Source organism: Agelaius tricolor, unplaced genomic scaffold (genome assembly GCF_023055355.1).
Source record: "Agelaius tricolor isolate 1412-34295 unplaced genomic scaffold, bAgeTri1.0.p SCAF_35, whole genome shotgun sequence".
Classification (NCBI taxonomy): domain Eukaryota; kingdom Metazoa; phylum Chordata; class Aves; order Passeriformes; family Icteridae; genus Agelaius; species Agelaius tricolor.
In genome coordinates this window covers 4,550,924-4,577,751 of record NW_027269295.1, presented here as the reverse complement: position 1 = coordinate 4,577,751, position 26,828 = coordinate 4,550,924, and the positions used below count along the sequence as shown (strand labels likewise).

The window sequence follows — 26,828 nt, the reverse complement described above, 5'->3', positions numbered from 1 at the left end:
ATATCTGAAAAAGGGGTAAGGCAACAAAGACAACCTGGTATATAAAGAAAAAAATTACACAAGAGTTTGAATTTTGCCAACCTTGTCACCAAGTGCTGTTTGTTCAAACAGCACATTCCATATACTCACTCCCATCAACCAATAACCAGGACTTTCATCTGGGAACACAGTCAAACCCTGTGTCTGCAAAAAGGTTTGCAAAACTTTAGAGGAAATAAAAATAATAAAACAATAAAGTAAAAATAATTCAGAAAGAGTGAAGATAATAATGCTCAGCATGAAGATATAGAAGGGTAAAGTTTAAAAGCACATGGCTGTGACTAGAAAATGTGTAAAGATCTTTCAAGAGAAGATTTAGTGACTAGGAAGTCACTTATAGTCCTACAGGGAATCTTTCAAATATGTCCCCAGTTACAGGATTTAATCTAAATGTTGGATTTTAGTTCTTAGCAGAAGTTTTAAGTAAAAAATTACCTCCCTTCTCAGTGTTTACAGTTCTTGCCTCATGTACTCAGACTTCCTGTAGAGCAGTTCTGGGAACATCAAGTGTTAAACAGAAAAGACAAAAGGATCATGTCCAGGTGCAATGTCCCCAAAGCACAGATTATTACAGGACACCCCCTCCCACCTTCTTACAGTAAAGTGGCTGAGAAAAAGCAATACTGCTCTCCTATCACCTCTGCCTGAGTACTTGAGGAAAGCTTGACCAAGAGCAGTGCTCCAGCACCAGATGGCACTGTTACCTGAGGAAAACCACAGGAGACCAGAGTTACAGGCACAGGAGGAGCTGGTGAGAGCAGCAAGCAGCAAAGTGGACAACATTTTGCCTCTCCATCAGCCAACACTGCTCACAGAGGCTGCTCAACACTCCTGCAGTAAACCCAAAGTACAATCAGAGAGGCAGCAGCCCCCAGGAAGAAACTGCTGTGAGAACCCAGCAGCTCCACAGAGCCCCAAAGCCCCAAGTGTGTCAAGAGATGCCTGCTTCCAGCAGGACCTAAGGAAAGGCTGCAGAGACCCTGGTGAACATCTGACCATGCAGGTGAAAGCAAAGGCTGTGCAGCTCTTCTGGCAGCACCTGAGAAGTTCTAAGGGAGATGCATTTCACTGCTAGAAGAAACTCCCCTGAGGAGCTCACATGGATGCTGACACCACCCACTGTGATAGGAAGAAGAGATTCCCATTTCAGTCTGGATTCCCAGCATTCCCAACAGCCCACTGTTTTAACTTGCCAGTTAAGCTGTGTTTCTCCTTGTGTGCAAAAATAGCCTGTCCAGTAGCTCTTTCATTTACCTGAAGCAAAAGAATTCTTCAAATTGTTGCCTTGGGAGGGAGGTGGCAGTTAATATGCAACAGGTTTTCCAGGTTCTTGCTGGACCTGGATGGATGGGGATGCCATCTGGACAGCATCAGCAGCACAGAAATAAGTCACTGGCCACTCTGAGCTGCATTTGGGGCACATGCCAGGTCTGGAGGAAAGAGTGGGGCTGCTTAGATCTCCATCTGCCTTTCAGAGGATCAAAAGGATGCTGTGAGGAAATCTGGGTGACTCTTGCTGGCCAATTCACTCCCGAGGCACAACAATGTACCTCACCTTTCTACATCTTTGAGAGGAGAAGTAAAGAGTGTATCCATAAAAAATACTCTTTTGCTCCACATTCCTGGAGCAAAGCATGGTGGGCTCTTTTGCTGAGCTAAACTGGACTCTGCTGGGTTGGTGGTAACTCTGTGCTAGGGCACAAAGCATCCTCCTTCCCCTTTGCAATCAGGTCAGCAGCGTGCAGGAGAAACTCATTAGCCCACGGCAAAAAATCCACCTTGCAAAAACTGCCAGGGAACAACAAGAGGGAGACATATCAACAGAAAATCACCGTGTCTGCTTTCCAGCTGGTTAGCTCATTTGCTGCTGCTGTGAATACAAACCAGCCATTTAAATTAGCTTCTAATTGTTCACAATTATTCAGACACAGCATAACCTGCAAGCAGGAAGACGTCAGGCAAGTAGGAGAGAAAGAATGGTTTCAGATGCCTTGACAAGATTCACATATTCATGCCTTGCAAGTCTCACAGCCTGCCATCTCCAGCAATGCTGCCTCTCTCACAGACCCCCCAGATGTACACTTAGCATTGCAGAGGAATGAGATAATCCACGGCTGTTCCTACACTTCAGGTTTCTACTCTTTCTTGCTCCCATTTTTGGACTGGTTCAAAAATTAAACCAATAATATTTTGGTCTACCCCAGTCGTTCACAGTCTCTGCACACACAGGCAGTTTGAGCAACACTATTTATAAAGCTGCTTAAAATTCTGGACACAGCCAGAGCTCTTTGATAGGATGTCAGCCATGCGACACCCGAACGTAGGAGGTTGACACAGGATGGTTAGTGTAATACAGCCCACTCTCCTTTCCCTTTCTTTCACCTAGAGCCTCCACTACCACCCTCACAGGAGTCCCTTCCCCCCACAATTACTGCAATTTTCTCTCCTAGGGAAGATATTAGTGTGTTACCCTTAAATCCCTAGCGTGCCTGTTTTAGTTTACATACGAGACTCAATGCAAGTCCAGTCTGCAGGTCAAATTACTTTAGGGGACTGAGTCCAGACATATCTTAAAGAAAAAATTCCCTCACATTCAGCCCTGTTTGGATCCAGAGCTAGAGCATTGCCACAGAGCTAAAATGCTCAAATAGGTCTAAGAACTTCAGAAAATTTAATAAACTTGAGCAAGAATATTTTATCAAGTACAGAATCTCCTAGAGGAGACAAAATAACCCTGAAAAGCAATGTATAAATAGCTGTAGCTGAAAGCACAGCAAATGCTGTGTCATGCCACATTCCCAAGTCAATCCCAGGCAGTGAGTGCACGAAGCTGCCCAGCCTCCCTTGCACCTTCTCTGAGGTTCATGCCTGCTCTGGAATCAGAGCATCCCCCTGGAGAAATATTGCTGGTTGATCTCACATGCAGAACACACTCCCCAAACACACTACAGTGCCTCTGTTACACAGGAGGAACACTGCATGGACAGACAGAATGCCTGCAGCCCGAGGAGAGGAGGATTCCAGAGGCAGATCAGGACCTGGCTGGCTTAGCTAAGAAATACAGGATGCTCAGGCTGGCTTTGGGGGCAGTTTCCACAGCCAGTGATTAAAAACACTCTGGGGACACTCAAATTTAGCTGACAAGGAAACCAGTGCTGCTGTCCCCTCATGGGGCCACAGCCAGGGCAGAGGCCTGGGGTCACCTCTCTCCCTCCTGGCACAGAGCAAAGGCAAACACTGCTTTAGAGGTACAATAGCCAATGCTTGCTCCAAGGCAGAGCAAGCATTCAGCAAAGGCTTCCTGTTAAATAACACTCCTGAGCCAGCTGTATCCACAGTTAAGTCATAAATTCCTTAAAAAAAAAAAACAATCAATGCCTTTACATGCAGCTGAAACAACCTCTGGAATGCTAGAGAGAATCCACCCAAATTTCAGTGACAGTGTGGGTACCCCATGCATGCATTTATTTCTGATAAACAGCAAAGCCACTCCCCCAGCTCACACTGCAGAAGAGTATGTGAATGCTACTGGGACAATGCAGCACAATTGCATCATTGCCCAAAAAACCTCAGCTGCATTTTCTATTCACTGAAAGAGTTTCAGTTATCCCCCACATACATAAATGCTGTATTGGCCATTACAAAAAGAAGGAACAGCCCCTACTGAATACATACACCGAGCTACAGAAGCTCAGCTATTTAATGACTGGATTTCTGCAACCCCTACACTGTGACATCCCTTTCTGTGAGGGGTGGATCCACCACCTGCAGAATGGCTGGGGGAAGACCAAAACATCTCCCAGGCATAGTAGTTTAATTCACTGCCTTCTGTTTATACACTCCATAATACAAAAGCAACCAACCTTCAATTCCTTTCAAAAAATCTGAGAAAAATCTCAACAAGAACCAGTGACAGTTCTGATACAATAGAGACAGAAATATAAAAGCCCTGCAGAGTTTAACTTAATACCCTTGGAGCAAAACCTTGTTTCTCCCCCCTTGCACAGCTAAGTCCACTGGACTGACTTTTTTTTCCTTCCCATCTCAGCCAGAGCACAAAGCTTTCAACACCATATTTAAAACTCATCAATGTCATCATAACAACACTCCTGTATTATTTTGCCTTCAGGTGTTTTCTTGGCTGACTTCTAAACCATTTACTGTAAGCTCTCCAGATTCTGCCAGCACCCTGAGACAACACAGCATTTACCCAGCAGAAGATTCAACATCCACATGGAAACACCACTCTCCTCTCCACATTACTCTGCAGGTTCAGTTATTCAGCAGCATATTTGATGTGGCAATAATTCAAGCTTATAGCTCGGGGAATCTTCTTTTCTCCCCATCTCTTCCTTGGGAACTAAGCAACCAAGCAGCACATCTAGAGATGGCTCACAGAACTCACCCAGCCCCTGGTGTAAGTAAACACTCACAGCAGTGGCACAGGAACCACAGGAGCAATCAAGCCAGATGTTCCCTGGTTTTGTACAGTGTACACACAGTTCCCATTCTAAACCTGCTCCAAGGTAGATTATTAAGTTCTCCTCTACACATCTTTTAAGGCAAAATCCTTTCTATGTGCATGAATCCTCGCCAGTGTTGTTTTCCTCTGGACATAACAAACAGACAGCTACAAAATTCCTGCAGGAATACATCTTTATGCTCCTCTGCTCTGCAGCCCAACAGCTACAAAGCAATCACAAATCACTGGGAAAAATATCTCCCAGGATACTCCAATCCAGTTTTCAAGGAAACCTTATGTGTTTAGGAGACCCAGCATCTGAAGAGTCCCCAGGGGAGTAACATACTTCTAGACCAACCAGGAAGCTGTGAAATATTCCATTTTTAACAAGAGGAGTGTTTCTGAGAGACCTGGAACTGCCCCTTCACTAAAAACATTTCTGAAAGGTCACCTCTTACAGGCAAGCAAGGTGAGACTGATTGTTAGCAGAACTCACCTCAGAACTGACTATTTCCCCATAAATGTCAAAGACTAAAGGCACAGGGCACAGGCTTTTCCAAACTGGAGTTTATAACTGCTTTAAGGGATGCTTTGCTGCATCTTTCACTTTGCATACAGAGCAGGAAGCTGCTTCTAGCAGGAAAATTTCTTTAGTGTCTTCTTGGCCCAATGTCACAAACATCACAGTAACATCACCTGTAAGGTATTTCAGTGCAGAGCTGGTTAGAGAAGATGCTAAAACATGATTGGAGATGTCATGTTTGACTTGGAAACTGTCAAATGTTTCACATTTACAAAGTGCATTTGTTCCCCTCCTGTCCTTCCCACCCCTCCTTCAGATGTGCCAGCTCAGCCTAATGCCTGAGATCAGCCAAGGTCTTTCATCTCAAGCACCTTCCCTGCCTCTGAGGACTCTCTCAGGTGTAACCTAACTGGATGTAAGCAGCTCTGCTGAGATGCCCTCAGAGGAGTAAGTGCTCACTCCAGACAGCACAGGCAAGAAGCACCAAAAGCCCGTTTGCCCAAAGTCAGCAGTTCTGCCACATGGCCAGGCAGTGAGAGGCTGTTTTTCCCCTCTAAAAAAAGCATCCAGAGCATCTTTCAGAGCAGGGAGGTACCAGGTCCTAGTACAGTTGCAATACAGAGTCTTGCACTGTACCTAACAGCAAATATCTTAACCAAGAAGAAAAAATACTAAGGATGAAAGATAAAGCTAATCCATTACAAAGCCACTGATCCTTGTCCTGGCAGTGGCTTGACTCCAAGTGCATGCTTTGTACATCTGGATGCCTTTGCATCTACACATCAAACAATAAAAAACAGTCTGGTGAACAACTAATCAATAGTCTCCTCTGCAAAATAAATTTTACCTTCTTAAGCCAAGCCTGTTACCCTTGACAGCAAGCCCCATATTTCCTGGAACTGTAATTCACTTGATGCCTACTTCCTAAAATTACCTTTTTTGAGGATATATTGCTATGCACATATACAGCAGATAAGTGGGTATTTTGCTTTAACACCAGATTCTGTTATGTGCTGTACATACATAACAAGTTCTTTGCTTTAATGACTTCAGCTATAAGAGAGGGATTTCAGCTCATCACAACCCTGAAACATTGAGCCATAAACACAGGTAGAGCAGATTTGCAAACACTATGAAAACACCCTTGCAAGATGACTGAGAAGGCTCTGCTCCCCTGGGAGCTGGAAGAGTGCTCTGCCTCTTTCTCTTCTGAAAAATGGAGATTAACTGAATCTGCCTTTACCCAGCACTGACAAAATGCCTGAGTGAGGACTGTTCTGAAAAGCCTTGAAACAGGGACAAAGCTGCAGGCCTGTGACTGAGGAAGGAATGACTGGACAGCAGATTTCAGAGTTGCTGAAGAGTGACATGGTATGAACTGAACAGCATCAGCACAACAGTAAGCACAACTGCTCTGAGGTGCTGAGCCCCAGCCATGTTCTGGGAAGGATCCATGGGTTGATAAGCCTTAGGCTGCATTATATGGCCTGTCATTCCTAATTAAACACACAAACTAAGTTGCTCCTTAAAACTGCCCCTGCTCATTAATTGCCACTCTACACTACTCAGATGTGGCAGGCTCCTGAGCAGGAGATGTAACCCCCAGCAGCAATTCCAACCAAGTCACACGAGGCACTGCCAGGACACTCCTATGCTTACAACAGTGATTTTTACTTTAAAAGGTTGCTCAGCTTTGCAGGCATATGCAAGGTACTGTGCCATGAGGCACTGAAATGCAGCAGCACTGGGGTTGAACAATGGTACCTATGAAAAACCAGGTGCACAGTTACACTGGGACCATAAGACACCAAGAAAATGGCACCTCTCCCTGCAAAGGTGAACACTCTGCATATACTCAAGTATGTACTCATGTACTCAAGATACCATCAAGATTAAAAAGTGTGTTGAGTATACAGAAAAAAAAAACACAAAAGGGACACTTTTGCTAGGAATATGAAATGACTCACAAAACACAGAAAGCACCTGATGCAGCAGAATCTTTACTGAAAAATCCTCAACCAAGAACATCTGCATAACAACCACCAGCCGGAGGCTTGCTGCTGACAGGCATTCCTCATCTTCCTATCAGAATTTTTTGGGGATACATCCCCTACCAGGTGTGCATTAGGTGGTCCCCTGCATGTTACAACACATACCTTTGCAACAGAGTCAAGCAGTGACCAGAGCAACTCCTCCCTCCCACACAGCCACATCATTCCTGCATTGGGATTCATCTCTCATTACCCCAGAGCTCCTGTCTGCCTCAGGCTGCCATGGATGCACTGTCACCTTTATCCTATCTGACACTTAACAGGGCCTCAAACCTCACTGCTCCTCTCCACCCTGGCCTTGGGCTCTGACACCAGAGAACCATGATTTGGACAGGAAAACATGGCACACAGGAGGATGAACTGCTCAGGATGCCAACACTAAAGCCTTAAGGATTCTAAGTGCCATGTCATTCAGTAAGGCTGAAGCTGCTGTTTAATTAGGCTTGTTTAATGAGTCATATTAAATAGCACATATATAAGACCAGGTTTTCTATTTGTTCAAGGACCTCATGGATTATTGTGGTGAAATGCTGCCACTACAATGGAGTAGCTTTTCATTTTATATACTTAACCATGACCTACATTCCTTTGCTCAAAGAAGCCCCATCTCCAGAGGGCATGTGCCTCTTTCATCAGCTCCAGCATTTTTTCAGGGTTCAGCAGGGATGGATGGAGTGGCCTTATGTCTCTTCAGACAACACAGCTCACAGAAGCTCCACAAGAAAGTGGTAAAAAAGCCACCAGGTTCAAATAATGGCAGGCAGTACTTGCAAACTGATCTGATGGGCACCCTCTGCTCCAGAGACAGCTGGGATGGATCAACACCAAAGCCTCCACATGCCCTCAGTGAGCCTGGCCTGTTGCTTTACCTTGTTGGACAAGAGCTTGTCTCCTGGAGGAACTGCAGTCAAGATCACATTTGAGGAGGAAGACAAATTCAGGAGGCAGCCATGGGGCACTCAGCAAGCTCAACCCTTGTCTCCACAGAAAAGGAGACTGTGAGCCATTAGTGAAGACAACAAAGAATAGCAGACTCATGGGCTGCATTAGAATAAAAAATTTTGAAAAATTAAAAGCAACTCACATGTAAGTATTATACCTAACTCTTGTGTCCAAAAAGTTATGGGAAATTCAAACTGCTATCAAGATCCAGCTCTACTAATGCAGAGCTAGCAAAAACCCCCCACAACACACACCCCCAGCTCACCCTAAGAAAGTCCCCAAGAAACCAAAAATGAAACATGGAAAGTTCAAAAGAGAAATTAAAAGAGAATTGTGTAAAGAGAATTTAAAAAGAGAAAAGAGAATTTGTGTAAAGCTGCTCTGGGGCAGCATATCCAGGGAGCCAGGCCAACCCCTCAGAGCTGCAGCCTGAGCTGCTCAGAGCCTCCCCATGGCACACCAGGGACATGGACACAGTCTGTCAGCAGGGCATCAGGGACAACAGCTCACACTGAAGCCATCAGAATGCAAGAGGAACTGCGAAAAGGCAGAAAAAGCACTGACAGAATAACACATCTCCCTGCCACAGCCTTTGGAAAACACATTTGAGCAGTGCATTCTCCCCATTGGAATTTGTTTCAGCTATGTTTTTCAATCCCATATTCATCTCAGACATTCAAAAACCCAGCAGTTTTTACAGGCTGAACCTCATCATTTTTCTGCCCTCTCCATCACCAGCAGCAGCACAAGTCCCTGGTCCCTCTGAAGGCTGCTTGCTTCATGGATGCAGAGCAGGATACGCCCAGTGCTGCAAAGCTCAACACCACTGACAGCAGTAAAAATAACTCCTGCTTTGGTACACACCAAGCAGTTCAGAGCAGCAGATGCACATAGAATGTGCATACAATAAGCTGTCACAAAACAACAAGGATTATGGTGCACAGAAATAGGTCTCAGATTTAAACAGATATGAGATCACCAGGGGCGGAGTAAGAAAATCACAGATGAAGAAACAAACCAGAGGAAAAATCGTGGGATTATCACTCCAAACAGAACAAACTAAGGAAAGATCAGGCTTAAAGTTCCTTGTAATTGGAAGGAAACAAGCACATCCTCTCCTTTTTCATGGTATAAACTCCTTCCTTTTTTTCAGGCAGCTCTTCTGAGATGCTGGATGGGAAATGTCAGTGAAAAGAACTTTGCACTAAGGCAGTGGTCAGGCAGGTCTGGCAGCCAGAGCACATCCAAATCCAGGCTCCCCAAGGCAGGACAGACTCGAGTCTCTCTCTGCAGCAGGACCCAGCACCACAGACACCATTTCTATGACATCCACCCCCTCACTGGAGCACCAGCACTTCTCAGGTTCCTGGTGCTGTTCAGCATCTCATCTACTCAAACTTCTCCATCCTTGGAGAAATGAAACAGATCTCCCAAACCCAGCTGTGTGCGAGCAGGCACCCTCACTCTGTACAACATACATGCTGCTTCAGCCCCAAATTCAGAGCTCTTGATAGCTTCCAGTCTGGTCAGCAGACCAGGCTGAGATAGAGGGTAAGGCAAAAACAGGAATTACTAAAAATCACTTATACAGAGGTGTGGTACACTCTTGCCCATCAGTGCTTGAGTCTGCCAGCACAGCCATGCTCCAGATCCTTTTCAGGACTACACTGTCACCACAGTGCCAATACCCACAGGCTTCTGCACTAAAATCCTCCTTGACAGTCAAAAGCAGGGCAACAGGGATAACTTCCATGGGCTTTGGGTGTCCAAGTTCTCCAGATGGGTGCTCAGAAGCCTCAGTGTTAAAGCACTGAAGTGTCACACACCTTTTGAAATGGAACAGCCTGAAAATCTGATGTCTGCTTAAAATCAAAGTCTGTAATTCAAAAGTCCCAAATCTATTTCATCTAGCAAAGATGTTTTCCATAAAGTAGCTTTTAAAAAAAGACATCAATGAAGTTTAAAAAGAAGCTGCTGCTCTCATCTCAAGACCAAGTGATGACTGGTAGAGTTCATCTCGAAAAGTGATTGTAATAATGGCAATTTGCAATCAAATCCTACTTTTCTTCTACCACATGTACCCATCTCAGACCCTTCCACAAAGTTCAAGAAACACTCCAGGGCTGAATTGATCGATCAAGACAAACTAATTTTCCTCTTGCAGAACCCACCAGTGTCAGAAGTACAGTCCCACAAAACACTGCAGAGACAGCATGTGACAGATGAATATTCCATTGGGAGAGTCACCATGGCTCACTCTGTCAGAGGACAATTATAAAAACAGAACTGTGAAGATACTTAACAATCCACCAAAAAGCAGACTGCCAGATGTTACCAACTGTCTGGGCACCCAAACAACACTTCTTTTCATAACAATGGGGAGAAAATAATCCCTTGTGATGTGCACAAAAGTAGGGAACTGAACAAGTATAGAGTTTCCTGAAAAAAATTCCCTATGGCAGCAGAGTAAGGTGGGATAAAACCAAGACAAACCTAACAGTGTAACATTTTAACAACAGCAGCTTTTGTGAATGGAGCACTGAGATGATTCAAGGAAGTATTAGAGTTTCAAAACACTTCAAGTGTAGCTGTGATCGATATCTATCTCACCATTACAACATCTCTTGGCAGAGACACTGCACGTTTCAATACATCCAACAAAGACAATGCCTCTCTTGGCTCAGACACACACTCAACTTGTCACTCAGATTTCACCCAAGTGACATTTCAGTAGCACCTGCCCCCAGTGAAAGCAGCTATTTATAGCAAGGTGGGTGTTGAGAAGGGTGATTTCTCCCATCACTTGAGGCCTGGGTGTAAACCACAGACTGCACGTTGTCATTCCTGATTAAAAGCTCTTCCTGGTCTCTAATGAAGATTTGCCACTTTCCTAAATCACACTGGAGCTGCAAGTGGCAGGTGCCTGGTTTTCTTGAAAGCAGGAGATAAAGGCTCTGTTTGGATGAGACTAAGCTTAAGCAGCTGCACTAGGTATGCACACAGCACATACTAACCTTGCAATGTTCCTCCCAGAGCCTCATTTCCATGAGAACAGAAGAAACATCCTTTGTTTTATTCTTCTTCAGAACACAGACAATCCTGCTTCATTTTATACACCCTAAAGCAATTTGGGGGGTGGGGAAGGGGAAATGTTATTTTAGCTCATGTGCCAACATGGTTCACCAGCAGGAAAACCTAAAAGCTCAGCTCAACATCACTCCTCAATTCAGATGCAGCACTCCCAGGCTAGAAGGTCTTAATTAACCAGTTAAGCATTTTGAGAATATCTAGGGATCTTTTTCTGATGAAACTGGAAAATTGAGAGAGCAAATGGATGCCCTGCCAGCCATCCAGAGCAGGGTAGGGACCACTCTCAAGAGCAATGAACATGCTATTGTCCTGAATAACTTAATTCTCAGGGAACAATGAAAATAGCAAAGATAAGAGATGTGAAGAGAAAGGGTCTTTGTGTCTCTCCAGGTGTGGAGAGGAAACTAAACCTAATAAAAGGGAGGAATACTTCAGGAGCTCTGAAGCAGTCAAATGGTATCAAAATCAAAGAAACAGTTATGAAAAAACAACCTGCTACAACAACAAACTTTTGTGTACAGCAGCAGCACCTGATCCTCTTACAGCACAGCAGGAGCCAGCTCAGCCAAGAGCCCAGCTAGCAAATATTAAAGAATCCTTTTGAAGTGAACTTGGAGACCTTGCCCAGGAGTGGTTCTCCAGGTCCTCACTGTGAAATGAGGGTTGCCAGCTGTTGCAAACTCTGGATGATGGTACAGTACTCAGAATTGATGATGCATTGTTCTAAATCACCATCCTATCTCTCATGTGCTACTAATTCTGTGTATGACCTTAATTATCTCTGCTTAGGGTGAGTTTATTGCTTCAGAGAAAAATTACAAAGCTTATAGATGAAATATTGGAACCAACTTACCAATTATTTAATAGTGTTTTAGATTGGGAGCTTTGTCCTGCCATTATCCCTCGCTACAGTTCACAATTTGATGTTTTTTCCACCATGCTCAGTTGAATACACAGGTTGGACAATGATGCTCTGAATATCATTTTGTCTCTAATCCTTGATCTTTTGTTTTAAGGTTTTATTCAATCATTGCCAGCCCTGCAGATCACAGGCAGGCAACTGAACTGTGCTAAAGCTGGGCTAAGTTAGCAGCACTAACAAGAACAACTGGCATTTCATAAAAATTCCTTGGGCTGCTTTCCAAAACAAGTATAATGGACTCCTCAGCTCCTGGGGAGTTCAGTTTACTGCCACTATCACAAATTCTTCCAGCACCAAGAAGAAGCAGAAAGGAGACGCACAGCAGAGTTCTAAGATTGCTCATAAATACTTTTATAGAATGCCTTGCTAGCCCAAACACCCAGACAGTACCAAGCAGCCACAAAGATCCCAGTTCTGGAAAAGAACTCTCCACCCTGAGTTTGCTGCTCTCAGCAGCACCAGAGCACAACACTCACTCAGAGACACAGGTACAGGAGCACAGAGATGGGTTCTGCCCTAGAAACACCACCTTGAAAGCTGATTTTTCAGTACCTTCATTTCTCATCACAGCTCTCCTGACAGCAAGCACTTATCACTGCCAGATTAGAAGAGATTATCACAAGAGAAAGTTAAGGTTCTTTCAGACAGCAGGACAGTCAAGTGCACTCAATGGTTACTATCAGAGGTAGGCAGGGTGATGAGACCTCTCTAACCAACTGACCATGGCCAAATGGTGCTTGTTAAATCAAATTAACAAACACTGCTTGTTAAATCCAACAGACTGGGTTTCCAGCACTACCAGTTTCCAATCTGGCACAACCACTAAAAGGGAAAAAAATCGCTTTTGCAGCTTCACTTTGGGAGCTCTCAGATAAGAGCATTTCCTCCAGAGCTGCCCTGCCTGGCTGTACATATGCTAATCAGAGACTGCTGGAGCTCAAGAGAAAGCAACAGTGGAGCACTAACAAAAGAAACCAAAGCATCCCTGAGAGGGAGACATGAGGTGTGAATTCTCGTGTTGGGTTTGCACCCAGTGCCAATTAAGCAGCAGAGTACAGGAATTAGTGCAACACAAACACTCAGGCTGCATTCACTACACTAAAACAAGAGCAAATTCGAATCACAATTATTTTAACCATTGTGCACAAGCAGATAGATTTCAAATGGTAACCAATACCTATGGATGGCAATTTGGTACTAAGTTATGTTACTGAGAATGGAAAAAAGAACACAGCACAATTAAGAGGAAGCCAGGAATTTAGCCTGGATTTCTTCCAAAGTTCAGAGTGTCAACACTGAAAAAAACCAGGAAGACTCTTCTAACTAAAGAGTTTACACATTCATTGAAGTGACCAGAGCAATCACCATAATGGTAATATTTATTTTCCATAAATTAAATTTTCTCTAGGCTCTACAACAGAACAAGAAACAGGAGAGCAGATCACACTATATTCCTGTGAAATGCAAAGAGTGCCTGGTGCGGGAATTGTTTTCATCTAACACTTGGGCTCAGGAAAGAAAGATTAACAGCATTCAACAAAGTACTTGAGGCTGATCAGGGCAGCCAGAGTGAACTCTGATGAAGAAAGCACGGTGAACATGAGTAAGTGTGGACAAGGATTGCACAAATAGTGGGGAAAGAGCCTCTCTGGGAAGGAGTTAGTGATGTACAGTCTGAGGGTGAAAAGGGAGAAAAAGGGAGAAAATAACTGTGCTTCAGCACATAATAGCACATTTCTAAAGACAGGCAGCTATTTAGGAGTTACATTTGCTTTTTACTAGAGGAGATGGGTGTAAGCTGTTTGCATGTTTATGCTAGAAATTACAGCTTTTCTCATCCAGACTGACACAGGTTCCTAATGCAAGGAATCAAAGCAAAGAGCTAACTCTTTATAGAACTCTTCTGAGAGACAGAGCAAGCAGCTCCTGTAGTGATGCCCTCAGCAGCACCAGCCCAGACTGCTCACAGGGAGTTCCTGGCCAGCACACATTTTGTTACAATAAAGTCACCCTGCACTTTGCTTTATCATTACAAGGCAGATTTCATTTGTGAACCAAATGACATTTTTCTCCATCATGTACCAGCACAATCCCCATCACCACACAAAACAAAACAGAGGAAGTTTCTGGCCCCAGAGTCAAAAGCACCAAAAAGCCGAATCAGCTCTGCAAGTCAGATGTTGTGGCTGAAAATGTAGTTACTGAGTCAATGGCACACTCTGGATCTGCTTGTCCAATTCAACACAAAGTGAGATCCCACAACATTGACATCAGGATGATAAAAATATCAGTTAATGAATTAAGAAAGCCATCATGAAGTTTCTTCCTAAACTCAGCAGCCAGGAATGCTGGTGTTTCCTGTGCAGTGCCACCTCCCCTGCTGGGGCATTCCACAGGGTGCTCTCTTCTTTCTTGTATTTCAGGAATGTACAGAGATGCACAGTTGAGGAAGTTCTCTGATTATGTGCTACTACAACGAGGAAGAGCTTCCCAAGCTCTTTAAAATGCACTTGAAATGTTGGCCAGACCACCCCTTACAGGAAGCAAATGAATCATCCACATCTGCAGACTTTAAGAAAAAACACAAAAGCAAGTTTTAAACAAAGGATGGAGATTGCTCCCTCTTCCCTGCTCCCACTTTCTGCTTTAAACTGAACCCATGGACAGTTCACTAAGACAAGACTGTACCACAGCATGGGAAATCAGAAAAACTTCAACAACCTGCAGCACGAGGACAGAGAAAAGACTTCTGACAGAAGTTACATGTGCTAAGGACAAAACAAATCTGAAGAGGAGGTTCATGATTTATCATTTCCAGCCAGTTATCCAACTGTGTAGTAACTCTAAATTTAGAAAATGTGGCTATTTTGTCTCAAGACTAATGTTGTTTCAAGGAACTTGGACTCAGAGGCTGAACGGAAGCATAAATATTACTTGCAATAGTCATGAGATTTATTCACTTGGATTTGATACTTAACCCACCTTCCAAGAGGGGAAAAAACCCAAATTTCATCTTCAAAAGCAGACAGAAGGGCAAAGCCAAAGGACAAGCAGGGCCTTGCTGGAAATGCCATCAACTCTCAACAAAAATATTAAGCAGTGCTCTGTGCACACTCACTCCAAATACTGAAAAGCAAAGATGTGAGGGCAGAGAGCAGAGGCAGCACTGGGCACTTGGGATGGGCAGAGCCCCTCACACTCTGACACCCCTGTCCAGCAGCAGGTAAAGCAAAATAGCCATTTTAGTGCCATGAGGGTAAATGAAAATACAAAGGCTCCTGGGTGATCAGTACTACTCAAGCTCCAACTGTTTCTGTACAGCTGCTGCCAACAATTTCACCAAGGACTGAGACCTAGGACCAGTCCTCTAACAACACATCTTGAGCCAAGAGGTCTGAAACACCCACTTGATTCTAGAAACACCACTATGAACTAACTTAAGAGTTAATCTTGGCTGTTCCTTACTGACTACACTTTTCATCCAGCCTTGCAAAACCCCCAGCTCACTAGATTTCCACCTAAACTAACTTTTAAAATACTGGGTTACTCAATTTAGCTCCTCACATAAGTGAAACCAAATCAAACTTGAGTTACTCAATGCCAAGTGGGGAGTTCCCAAGCATCCAATTTCACCCATACACCAAATATCCAATGTATTGTGGCTCTGCCTGAGAGAAACTTTCCCAGACAAATCTCTAGCTGTAACTGCTCTCAGGAATGTCAAAAAGTTTTTCCACTGAGCAGCCAGGTCATGCTCTTGAGCCCTGGAAATGGTCAAATAGAGAAAGCACTGAGCACACACCAGGAAAACACCACCTGGCAGCACTAATGCTGCCTGTCTTACCCAGAGTCACCTGAGGGGAGAGATTCTGTCACCTTTCCAACACCCACTGCCACATCAGAGCCCAGGAAATGCTTTGAAGATGAAAAGTGCTACTTATTTGCTAAGTATCCTTTATCAGCAGAAAAGCAGCACCGTTTCTTACACCCAAATGATTCATAGCAAAGTTCTTTTATTATCAAAGAAGTTTTATCCTTTCAAAAGTAGGTAAAAAATAAATCAGTCATGATGGAACTAATTCCAGCTCACCCTATTAGTGTATTTTACTGAGCAGAAGAGTCATCATCCACTGACAAATGACAACTGTACCCAGTCACTTCCACAGGAATAAGGTACCAGAACTCCCAGCTCCAGGCTAAGAAAAAGTTAAAAGCCTTAAGCTCCTCATCTTTTCAGCTGGTGATTAAATAGCCCTCTTCAGTTGTCTGTCTCCAAACCCCTCACAAGCAGAAAAGCTAAAGGTTTTACAGGCAGCATAAGAGCAAACCACTGAGACTGTGTCTGATGTGTGCTGAATACAGAACCACACGGTACCACTGCTGCAGTTTCATTGTACAAAACCAATCCTGCTTAATGGACCAAGGCTATGGCTGTGCAGCTTCTCTTCAACTCAAGAGGCTGTAACCAGAGGCTGTGAAGTGATACCACTGCAAATGCAAGCTGAGCATGCTTTCCTTGTTCCTAATGTACTCCTGTGAATTTAATTTTTCCTGGCCTGGAAGCTACAGTAAGACAGCAAGGGCTCCTGTCCTCTCCTGGCCTGCTCTGCTGCCAGTCCTTGGTCTCACCTCCTGCCCACAGCCTCCACACTGCCCATTCTTTCACACAGAGAGCACCAGCACCAGCTGCTGAGGAAAGAAACAGAACTCATGATTTTAAACACAATGGCAAAAGCATGGAAAAAACCCAGCTCTGCAATCTCAAAGAAGCCTACCTACCTAGAGCATCCAACATACATCATCAGGGAGCTGGTTGTTCAAACTCTCTGAAAAACTGGACAGATTATTTATGGTGTAGCTTGATGTGTCCCACTTTCAAGATCTCAGCATATGTGCACAAAAAGCATTTTGTATCTTGGCTTCCACCTTGTATATCCAAGCAACCTGTATGGCAGCAGCTAACACAGCAAGCAAACCCCAAAATCCACCAAAACTACAGAGGCTCTTCAAGATACTGGTCTAACACACCCCTTCCACACATTAACTATTCATTTGTTAAATTTTAGACCAGCAGGTCAGCAGGTCCACACTCCTATCTCACAGCACAGAAGCATCAATGCTATTTAGCTAAAGTCTTCCCAGTAACCTGAACTGAACTGCAGCTCCCTGCAGTCAGAGCTTCTCTGGTACAACCTGCACCTGACTGATGGAGAGGGCTGAACAAAGCCTAAAAGTGATGCCACTTCTTTAAAAAGCAATCCAAAACATGTACAGAGCTACAGGTTTCTTAGCTCCAAATCTGTCCACTCTCAACCCATGGTTTTGGCCTCGACCTACAGGTCATTCTGTGAGAGGAAGAAACTCCATCTGCAGGTCCTTATTGGATCTCTCCTTTAAGTTGCTCTAAATCCTAATACAATTAAGGGCAGAAAACAAAGATAAGATTCCCCTTACCTCTCCTGCACACACATATATCCAACAGTTACCAAATCAACATCCAGCACCACCATATTAGTTTCCATCTACACCACCACACATGAAGATTTGAGCCCAATAAATGCTCACAATTTCCTCCTGTGTCTCTTCCATGGCCTGGTTCAAGTGCTCCCAAGCATGGGGCAGAAAGCACAGCAGACACGACTCCAGCCCTTTCTTTTGGCCAGATGTGCAGTCAGACACACATGGGAGGTAACAACAATCCTGAAATGCAGAGGAAGAGATGCCTGCTGTCCAGAAATGCATCTCCAACTGCACCAAGCTGGGCTGTGTGTACTCTGTACCACCACAGGATCTTCTGAAATTCAGTCAGCACAGACCAGAAACAGCATTAAAGCTAAAAAGACACCTGTCAACTTGAAACTCAAGCACATCTGAAAGTGCTGCAGCTATTACAGTAACCAGCAATCCCCAGCATCTTTACTGTCAAAACCACATGCTGTTCATAGTATTTTATGTTTTTAATCACCCCTAACAATCATTACCCCTCAAAGTTTCCTGCTCCTTTCACAGAAACATTTAACAGTCAGAAAGAAAAAACCCTATTCCCAGTTCCAGGATATTGTCATTAAGAGAAACTCACTTTTGCTTAACTTCACAAATTCAAGTTAGCAGAATATTTTTGATTCAGACATAAGCATGCACATTTCTATTTAGCAGCTTAAAAGCAAATGGAAGAAAGCTCAAACATTACCATGGAGCTTCCCTCCGGGTTTGTTTTTTTTCCCCTAGGAGTCAGCATTCTCATACCTTGCCACAGGTCTAAAGGTCTCAGGAATGGGACACACCAGCTACGTAAGGTAGAGCCTGAGCTGAGTTACAGGTCAGGTACTCTGGAGAACCATGTAAAACACAGAAGCTGAGCCATCATCTCACATCTCAGTTCCAGGAAAGTCAGGACTGCCAACCTCAAAAGGAAGCACAAGGATTTCAGCTCAAATGATCAGCTCCTGTACTCAGGATGACCTAAACACAAAGGTCCCTTTGGGCAAAGGCCCTGCACAGGGTGGGAGGTAACAGCAGAATGGAAAAAATGAGGCAGGGTTTTCCTAAGTAGCATTTAGGAAGGTGTCATCACCTTCTGAGCCTTTGAAATCCCCCAAGCAATTAAACAGTCAAAGGAGAAGAGGCTTTTAGCTTTCCAAACACCAATTATTTCCCACACCAACACAGATGTTGAACATTAAAAATAATGTCTTTCTTCTGAAGAGAGGAGAGGAGCTAAGAACAGCTGCCATAGGCAAGCAAGACCTTGTCCCAAAAACCATTTGTCAAAGCTGCTGCTATTTAACTTCAATAAAGAATCTTCAGCCAAAAAAGAAACTTGATAAAATTGCCTAAAGTCCCTTTTTTTTGCCAAAGTCTGCACTGGAGCTGCATAGCATCAGCAAATAAATTTGTATGAGAAAGCTGCAGCAAAATGTCTCACCCACACAGGTATTTCAGAGCCTGTCACGGGCATCGATTGATTCCTTCTAAAGCTTTTAGTGCACATTAGTTTGTTTACTAGTCCTAAAAGCATTACTAATTTAGTTTGGGGTTTTTTTAAGCTACAGCAGCACACTGAAAGGGAGCACACCTTGGAAGAGAGCACATCACCAACACTGCTTGCTTGAGGACAGGCTTCGCTCATTTTAAAAATAACACTCCTGTCTACATTTGGAATAATTATAATAAATGGCTTAGCCCAGATGGCCACTTTCAACTCCTGAATTACCAATTCACTCTGCACACAGTACACAAAGCAGTAACAATGTACAATATTTAGTACTCCTGAGACTTCCACACTGTGAATTGTGCCGGATTCCACTTTTGCAGTAAAATATTAATGATGATCCCCAAGTCTATATCACAAGAGCCAAACAAATCAAAGTAAAACGGAGAATTGACCCAAGGGTACCTAACCTTGCAATGGATACCCACAGGATGGAAAGGTCACACATTAATTGGTTCTATATTATGCAGAACTGCAAAAATTCCAGTAAGCCTTTCCTCTTCTGTCTCTAACAGCTACAAACATCAGGTGGTTTCAAAGAACCCCCCTGGGAGACTAACTGAAATGTCAGATGCAAGAAGAGGGTTAGATACAGCTTCCTCACGCAGTAAAACCCACTGTTAATAGTTTCTGGGCATGGGATTTGTGTGCTGCAACAAAACCAGAGTTTGGCTTTATGGCCAGCATTTCCTCACAGCCCCAAAAAGGACCCTGCTCTCCCCCTTCAATGTACCCACACTGCATCACTGCACTTCCAGATGGCCAACACCTCACCAGGTTTGAAGATGGAAGATTTTTAAGGCTGTTTTCATGCCTCAGCTGTAAATAAGTTGCAGAGTCACTAGCCAGGATTAGCATCTGAAGGGCACATGGGATCCCAGCAGTGAGGGCTCAGAGTGGCTGTGAATGGACAGAGGGAAAACAGAGCCTTGAGGATCTTCAGAAACTCCTCCTGTAACCCTGTATTAGATCCATGACCCAATATCTGAGGTCAGGAAATTACAGGAGCAAAAGGTAGAAAAGAACAGAAGGTCTGTGTGGGATGAAGCAGAGCTGAATTCATGGAGAGCCTTTTGGAGATAACATCAGATGATTTCCAGATAATGAGTTTATCAGCCACCAGCTTATGTCTGAGGAGTTTGAATCTGTTTCCAAAGCAAAGTTGACTGAGGTAAGAGAGTCATCCAAACTAAATCATATTCTGGACCTTACAAAAAATGCTGTGAAAAACTTTTATAAATTGCACCTGGACTCTTAGAGCAAACCTGGGGTCCTGCAGTGGTCCCTGCACATCACCCAGCACTGCCAGGGTATCACAGCATCACACCAAGCCCTAACTCCCAGAGGCAGGCACAGGGAACTCGGGAGGCCTGGCTGGTTGAAGGCCTTCAGATAAGGTGCTGAAACACAACACCTGCACTTTCCCCCAGCTGCACAAGAGGCCAATCTGCCTTGCCCAGGCTTTATGGAAATGAAAGGTCACAGAGAGCTCTGAGGCTTTCAGGGGAGAGGCAGGAGGAAGGGCAGCAGCATTTTAAAGTCCCCAGAGCCTGACTAACACCTAGTATGTTCAAGCATTCCCATAAGGTTCCCAAAGGCAGCTCAAGTGTGCAGTAGGAATGCTGAACTACAGCGGAGAGATCCTGAAATTAAAATTCACCTGGGTCCCAAGAATTCCTGATAATTTATTAATAAAAGCATCAGGTGTTCACAGCAGTTCATAGTACTTCCAAACCTGCCTTCCAAATTACCTCTAGATATGGCTTTAGCCAGCCAGAGGAACTGCTCTGCAAATTTGTTGGGTCAGACAACACATGGATGGCAAATACATTTGGAAAGGGAAGCTTTCTCCTTCCAGGTCTGCTTAGGTTTTACAATACTCAGCAACAGTGATTTCCCAGTGTCTTAAATGGGTGATATGGCCATAGAGAGCAGGAAAGGAGCACTTGAAGCCAGAGAGAAAGAAATCTTGGCTCTTTTTATTCTCATCATTTTTATGCTGCTAATGACTATCAACAGGGGAACCAAAGGCAGGAATGTGCTCACATGCACAATTCTTGGAGGAGCTGGTGGAGCTTTGCACCAACTGCTAAGCTCAATCTCAAGAGAAAGTTTCTATTATGGATTAATATCAGTAATTGTGTGCCTGGGTTTAAGTGGCATTCTGCCACTTAAAAGATCTTCTGCCACCTGAAAGAGCAACAGCAAGTGTTGAACTTCCAGAAGCAACAGTGAAAATTACTGTCCAAGAAAAGACAGGAAAGCTTGAGGATTATTAATTAGGTACTTTTGACCTTTACACTGCTTTTTGACCTTTGCACTGGAAGCCAAAGGTGCTGTTTCACTTGGGTCAAAATTTCCAACAGCTTTATTTCTCCCTTGGTTACAACACTCACTGTATCCAACACACACACCAGGATTCCCAGATCTGAAGCACCGGACAAACAGGAGGCAGACAGGCAGCCAGCCTTCTGTGTGGAATCAGGATCTGATACACTAAATAGGCACAGAAACCCTGGCCCCAAGAGCACCTTTACCCTCTGCCCTTTTCAGATTTAAGGGAAATAAAAGAGTGCAACAAGCATCCTCTGGAGCCCAGGGTAGAGCTGTCACCTGGACAGGTTAATGTTTTAGGGACATCAAACAAGACCCTCACAGCCAAAAATGCTAGAGAGTCAGGAACAGCCAAAAGATGTACCTGTAGGCAACAGCACCAAAAAGCCAACTTTAGACCCAGGATAACCATATAACACCTATGGTTTGTACCAGCAGGGACAATGACAAGCTTGTCAGGCTTACCTGGCTGGTTCTCACACATTAGTGGAACCCAAAAGAGGCTGGGTCAGCAGACAGCTAAAAAACCCAATTATAACCACAAAACCATGATCAGTCCCACTGCATGTTTCCAGTGGCGTCAGGTTTGTTTTCAGCAACCCCAAACTGCAGTGCAGACTGTACACAATGCCTCTCAATTTGGTTAGTGGGCAGCTTTCCAGAAAAAAAAAAAAATCAATAGAAGTACACCTAAATTTCTCTAGCACTCAGGAAACTTCTCCCCAGGGTCCATTACCCGAGTGGTAAAGGCACCTACACCAGGGCAGCAGCACTAAAAGGGAAAACAGACAGACTGTTTATTTACATAAGTGTCTTTGATTTCTGATCCTCCTCAGTCCAGCTTTTTCTAACACTGCAATGGGTGCAGTTAGCAAGTGACTGAAGTCAGAGCTAACACTTCTGGATTTAGGAACCCAACAGCACCAACTAAATCCGTGTTTACTCACCCAAATTAAGGTGGCTTTGTTTAGATGCTGAAAACCAAACTCAACTTGGGACAAATTTTTGCTGCAACAACACATGAAGATTTTACTGGAAGGTTGCAGTGACTGAATTATGGAGTTTTTCTAGAGAAAAGAGGTGGGTTTCTTTTTAAGGTAGAAATGCATAACATGGCAGTATCTTTTCAGAATACCTGTTTTCGTTTTCCTTATCTCCAAGCAGTCACGTGTCTAATGACACTACCACCTAAATTTAGCTCATTCTGTAGCACTGGCAATCCTAGCGATGCCTTTAAGACTGCAACACACCTTTCTTCCTCTCAGTCTCCCCTCTCTCCTGCAGGTGTGGGGCTGTTTCTGGGCCAGCAAAGCAGACGGTTCTCCAGAAGCCTCCTGCTTTCCACTGCCAGCCCAGAGGAGCAGGGGGAGCCTGCGGGGACAGTGCAGGCACCCGCTCTGCTCAGTGCAACGCCCATCCCTGGCAGCCCCTTTGTGCTCTATCACAGTGCCCCCCTCGCCCGCTTTTGTCTCTGAACTGTCAGTCAGCCTGGGCTAAAACCCCAGGCCACAACAACTTTGGGAAGTGGGAATATTCCAAGGCAGACCTACACCTTGTGGCTCGTCAGATATAATTAAGATGCCACAGATTTACGTGCAACTCATTAGCAAGGGGTAAATGCTCACGTAAACAAGGGCAGATCCAAACCGTGTTTGCTTCCTGCTGGAATCTTTATCCAGGGGTGGTTTCCCTGCTCAACTGCTGACTCCCTTAGAACAGGCGGTGACGACACTGTTCAATAAAGGCTGAGACACTGGCCTACAACTCCAGAAGTAAGAGCTGACTGGAAGTTCGCTCAAATCACCTTCACAGGCCCGCTTCTCCTTATGCCAGCAAGCCCCAGTGCCTGAGCAGAGCAGCCGTGCTCTGCCATCAGCGCAAGGCAGCGGCAGCATCCATGCTGGGCTGCCAGAGGGAGCGTGATGAAGGGAGGGAAGGGGATTTCACACTCTGGAGAACACCGTCCCCCTCCCCGCCCCGGCTGCTCGCCGCACGGGCGGGCGTCACGGCGGAACCGGGGCAGCAACCTCCGCCTCGGGAGCCTCCAACGCACCGACCCCGCAGCCCCGCAGGCCGTGCAGGCCCTGCCCCAGGAGGCCTCCAAGGCGGCGCCCCGGTCGTGCAACCGGCGCCAGCCCCCCGGAAGGGACTCGTGCCCGTGCAGGCCGCGGGCCGCCCCCCGCCCCGGTTACCTTGGTCTCCTTGACGTGCTGCTTGATGCCCTCCGGGTACCACTGCACCCGCACGTAGCCCCGCCGCAGCGGGCTGGCGCGGCCCTCCTCCCCGCCGGCCCCGGGGCCTCCCGACTCGGAGCCGCCCGAGCTGGCGGCGCCGCCGGCCGCGGCCCCGCGCCCGCCCTCCTCAGAGTCCTCCTCCGAGTCCTCGCCGTGGATGAGGCGCACCAGGCCGAAGCGCACGGAGCCGCGATAGCGGCCCGACACCAGGTCGTGGGAGAACAGGAGGCGCTGGGAGCCGCCCGGCGGGGCGGAGAGGGGCAGCGCGGCGGGGGGAGCCGGGGGTGCCGGTGCCGGCGGTGCCGGTGCCCCCTCCTCGGGCTGTTCCGCCATGGCGCCGGTGAGCGGGAGCGCGCGGCCGGCAGGAGGGGGAGGGCAGAGGAGGGGCGGCAAGTAACGGCCCAGGGGCGGGGTCACGAGAGAACACGCCCACAGCGACCACAGGCCACGCCCACAGGGGCGGGAGGGCGGGACCGGGGGCGGGGCGGGACCGGGGCAGGGCAGGGGCGGGGGCGGGGCGGGACCAGGGCAGGGGCGGGGCGGGACCAGGGCAGGGGCGGGGCCAGGGCAGGGGCAGGGCCAGGGCGGGGCCGGGGGGGCTGCGCTGCGTTACCGGCCCCGGGGCGGGGGGGCTGCATCGTCTGCTGGTTCCCGGGAATGGGGATTGCATCATCGCCCCCAGGGATGGGGGGGGGCTGCATCCTCCTCTGACCCCCAGGGGTGTGGGGCTGCTCTGCATCATCCCCGAGGATTAGGGGGCACTGCATCATCATCCCCGGGGATGGGGGGGGGGGGGGGGGGGGGGGGGGGGGGCTGCACTGCATCACCCTCTGATCCCCGGGGATGGGGGGCTCTGATCCCCAGGGATGTGGGGGCTGCACTGCATCGTTCTATGACCCCCAGGGATGGGAGGCACCCTGCACTGCATTGTCCCTGAGCCCCATGGATGGGGGGACCCTGCACTGCACTGTCCCTGAGCCCCATGGATGGGGGGAACCTGCACTGCATTGTCCCTGAGCCCCATGGATGGGGGGACCCTGCACTGCATTGTCCCTGAGTCCCAGGGATGGGGGCACCCTGCACTGCATTGTCCCTGAGCCCCATGAATGGGGGGACCCTGCACTGCACCATCCCCCAGTTCTCAGTGGCTGGGGGCTGCCCTGCATCACCCCCTGCTCCCAGTGATGGGGCTGTCCTGTTCACAGACCCCTCTGCCTGGGCACAGCTGAGGGTCCATCCTGGCGCTGGGCACTGCTCGAAGCTGGGAGCTGCTCTCCAGCTGACATCAAAGCCTGGTCTTGCTTTTCATGGCTCCTAGAAGCCCTCATTAGGGTGTGCAAATGAGCAGAATATTTGGCTTTGTTGACTCTAAGGATTTTTCCCCTCTGTCTGCAGAGATTTTGTAAACAGAAAAGGTTTTTTTGGGCAGGTCCTGCTGCTCTGATAGGCAAAGGACTAAAGGAATCCAAAATAGCCTTCACTGGCTATCTTTTACCACAGCACATCCTGCCTCTTCCCTCCCTAGACCTTCCTGCCTGTGCAGCACTGGCTTGAATATCAAGAAAATGCCTGAAATCCTCAGCCTAATTTGTTCTCTTGCAGAAAAAAACCCCAGGAGCAGCAGAGCAGCGTTTTCTCTCTTGTCCTCTCCCTCCCAGACTGCTCTGCCTTGGCTGGATCAGCCAGCTGGCTTTCAGTCCACCCCACAAGGTTTCTCCTTTCAGGAAAAGCAACCAGGATAAAGGTCTGCCTGTGCTCACCTCCTAAATTCTGGAAGCCTCTCCTCAAGATTGGGAATTTCCAATCTTGCAAATGGCCCTAAAGCCCTGGGAAGCAGATGAGAAGAGGCTGGGCAGGCAGAGTGTGGGTGATGGCTGCACTGGGAGCTCTGTCCAGCTCCTCACTACCCTGGGTGAGGGTGGCAGGGCAGCAGGATGCTCAGAGGGATGGAGAGGTACAAACTGTCCTGCCTCCAAATTAGGGAGTGAAGCCCTCCAGCCCCTGTCTGCTCCCAGGCCAAGCCAGCCTCCACCCCAGCATTTAATCACTCCCCACAGCATCCTGTTAATCAGAAAGGCACTCTGCTAACCTGATTCCCTGCTGGAGCAGTTTTGGCTTCAACCCCAGGGATAAGAAACAGAATAGAGCTAAAAGGGACCATTGGTGGCTAAATAGCAGCATGGCCCACAGGGAAAGGCAGTTTAAATATCCACTCAGTGCCACTGTGGAATTGCAGCTGTTTCCAGGGATGTGCTCCTGGGAATACAGACCTGCATCCACATGCCCTGACTTCTGTGGACAAGCTGTAGGGTTGATAGGCAGCATTCAGAACTTCTAGAGCAGGAGTGCCTCTGGCATGAGGATTTCACCCTCTGAGCATCACTGTGCTGGAGGGGGGAGCATGGCACATCTCCCCAGGGCATTCATCCAGCCCACCTGGAGCTGTGGACAAGGTTCCAACCCCTCTCCCTCTGTAGCCAGGGAGAATTGTGCCTTTGTGAAAGCAGAATCAGGCCTTTGGGAAAGGCAGAAGGTGCCCTTTGGCTTCATTTAATCCGATGCCATGTCTCCTCGAGGTTTCAAAGCAGAGCTTTATCCAGCACAGCAATGCTCCTCATCATCTCCTTAATGTACATTGCAACAGCCACTAATAAAATATAGATACAGTAATGGGCACAATCATGTGTGGAGATGGAAACCGTCCCTCTTCAGGGCTATTATGTGCTGAAGAGCAGTGGTGGGGTTTCAGGTAGCCACAAATAGCCAGGAAAACAATCACATTATACCCCTGACCGGGCTCACGGCAGGGGGACTGTAATGGGGACAAGTCAGGGCTGTTTGCTCGTTAGCTGGGTGTGTTTTTGCACTCTGATCCCTGCTGGAGCTCTGATATGCTTCCATCAGGAAGTGCCACTGAAGGAGGACTGATTGCTTTTTTTAGGACACAAGAGCCCAGGGCCTTGGCTGTCACAGCACTGACGGCCTGCAGATTTTACAGTGCCTGGGTGTCAAAATGAGCCTCTCCTGTTTAACATCACTATCCTGATGTCCACTGAGGCACTGTTGGGCTCTCTCTCGCTGGTCACAGTGACCCCAAGATACGTTAGAAAGTCTCTTTTCCCAGCCCGGTGCTTGAAGAAGGAGTCAGGGCTCTTCATTTCTTGGTCTCAAGGTTGTTTATTGTACCTTATCTATAAAATTCTTTCTCCTGTCCAGCTGAGGTCCATTCAGCAAGACAGT

At 46.6% G+C, this 26,828-nt stretch overlaps 1 protein-coding gene across 1 annotated transcript in view; it reads right to left on the bottom strand.

Annotated features, from left to right (window-relative positions):
* UBE2O (ubiquitin conjugating enzyme E2 O) overlaps positions 1–23,970 on the bottom strand; it is a 62,358-nt gene extending 38,388 nt beyond the window's left edge. Inside the window, exon 1 of the mRNA XM_071452650.1 lies at positions 23,547–23,970. Within this exon, the coding sequence (XP_071308751.1) occupies positions 23,547–23,921 (375 nt within the window). The 5' untranslated portion in view covers positions 23,922–23,970. The remainder of the gene's footprint in view (positions 1–23,546) is intronic.
* Positions 23,971–26,828: the final 2,858 nt, after the last annotated feature.